At 26.9% G+C, this 1,149-nt stretch overlaps 1 protein-coding gene across 1 annotated transcript in view; it reads right to left on the reverse strand.

Annotated features, from left to right (window-relative positions):
* LOC107587009 (centrosomal protein of 70 kDa-like) overlaps positions 1-827 on the reverse strand; it is a 7,790-nt gene extending 6,963 nt beyond the window's left edge. The window contains exon 1 of the mRNA XM_016274604.1: positions 755-827. Within this exon, the coding sequence (XP_016130090.1) occupies positions 755-822 (68 nt within the window). The 5' untranslated portion in view covers positions 823-827. The remainder of the gene's footprint in view (positions 1-754) is intronic.
* Positions 828-1,149: the final 322 nt, after the last annotated feature.

Raw genomic sequence — 1,149 nt, forward strand, 5'->3', positions numbered from 1 at the left:
AACAAAAAGTTTTATTTTGGATGCGATTAATCGTTTGACAGCACTCATTTTTTTTACATTACAGTAATGAAAACAATGTCACAGTCCAAACATTTGTAATGGCTCCAAAAATATACCAGATTTTCTTTAAACGAAATATGTTATTTATCATCATATGTGTTTCATTTGATTTTGGGGTGAAATGTGATCAGGGAATGCTTTAAATAACCTTTTAAAAATTAAAATCAACAAAAATGCTATTTAGTACAACCATCATGTACAAATCTTTCAAATTTTATTAATACATATTTTTCATGTAACTATTTAATTATGAATGATCTGAATTACTTTATGAATATGGCTGATAACCAAAATGATGGTAAATATTATTTGTTTTTCTACTTTTTTTGTTGTTAAATATGATTTAAAAAAAACTATAATATTGCCCAACAATAATGAGACTTAGACTACTGATAACTAGGTTTTGTTAGGCATTTCAATAATGTGAATTGAGGGGAAAATGTGTTTAACTGTCATAAAAAATAATATCACAAAGCAAAAAAATCTTAAAATAGGCTTCACATTCTTTATGCGAAATATAACTTTTCATTTTTATATTATTTTTTTTTTATAATTTTGGGGTGAAGTATGACCCTTCACAGGGATCATGAAATTGATTGTACTAAACATTATCATATCCATTTTTCGGAGACCGCTATTACATTAGAGGCATATTCAAGCATATTGACTGCGAATTTATGAAAGCTAGACTCACTTTAGTTGGCTGTTGGACTGAATGAGCTCTTGAATTAGACCTTGTCTCCTTTCAGAATCTGGCAGCATAGTCTTCAGCATCAGCCGTACATCAGATGCGGACTTACGCTCCAACAAAACCAACTCTACAGACAACAAACACAGAAATACTTGTCAATACTGAAAACCAAAAATTATTATTATTTAACCAAAATGATGACATACATACATACACATTGAAAAAATAATTCAAGACATACATAAACGAAATAACATTTTATATAATAAATTAATTCATTACAATAAAAAATAAAATAACATTAAGAAAAAAAAAATACATTTAGAGAGTGGTTTACAAATTATTTTTATAAAATATAAAAATGATAGTAGACTATAATATAAAAAATAAGGTCACCC

Source organism: Sinocyclocheilus grahami, unplaced genomic scaffold, assembly GCF_001515645.1.
Source record: "Sinocyclocheilus grahami isolate Dianchi unplaced genomic scaffold, SAMN03320097.WGS_v1.1 scaffold87.1, whole genome shotgun sequence".
In the NCBI taxonomy this organism is placed as follows: domain Eukaryota; kingdom Metazoa; phylum Chordata; class Actinopteri; order Cypriniformes; family Cyprinidae; genus Sinocyclocheilus; species Sinocyclocheilus grahami.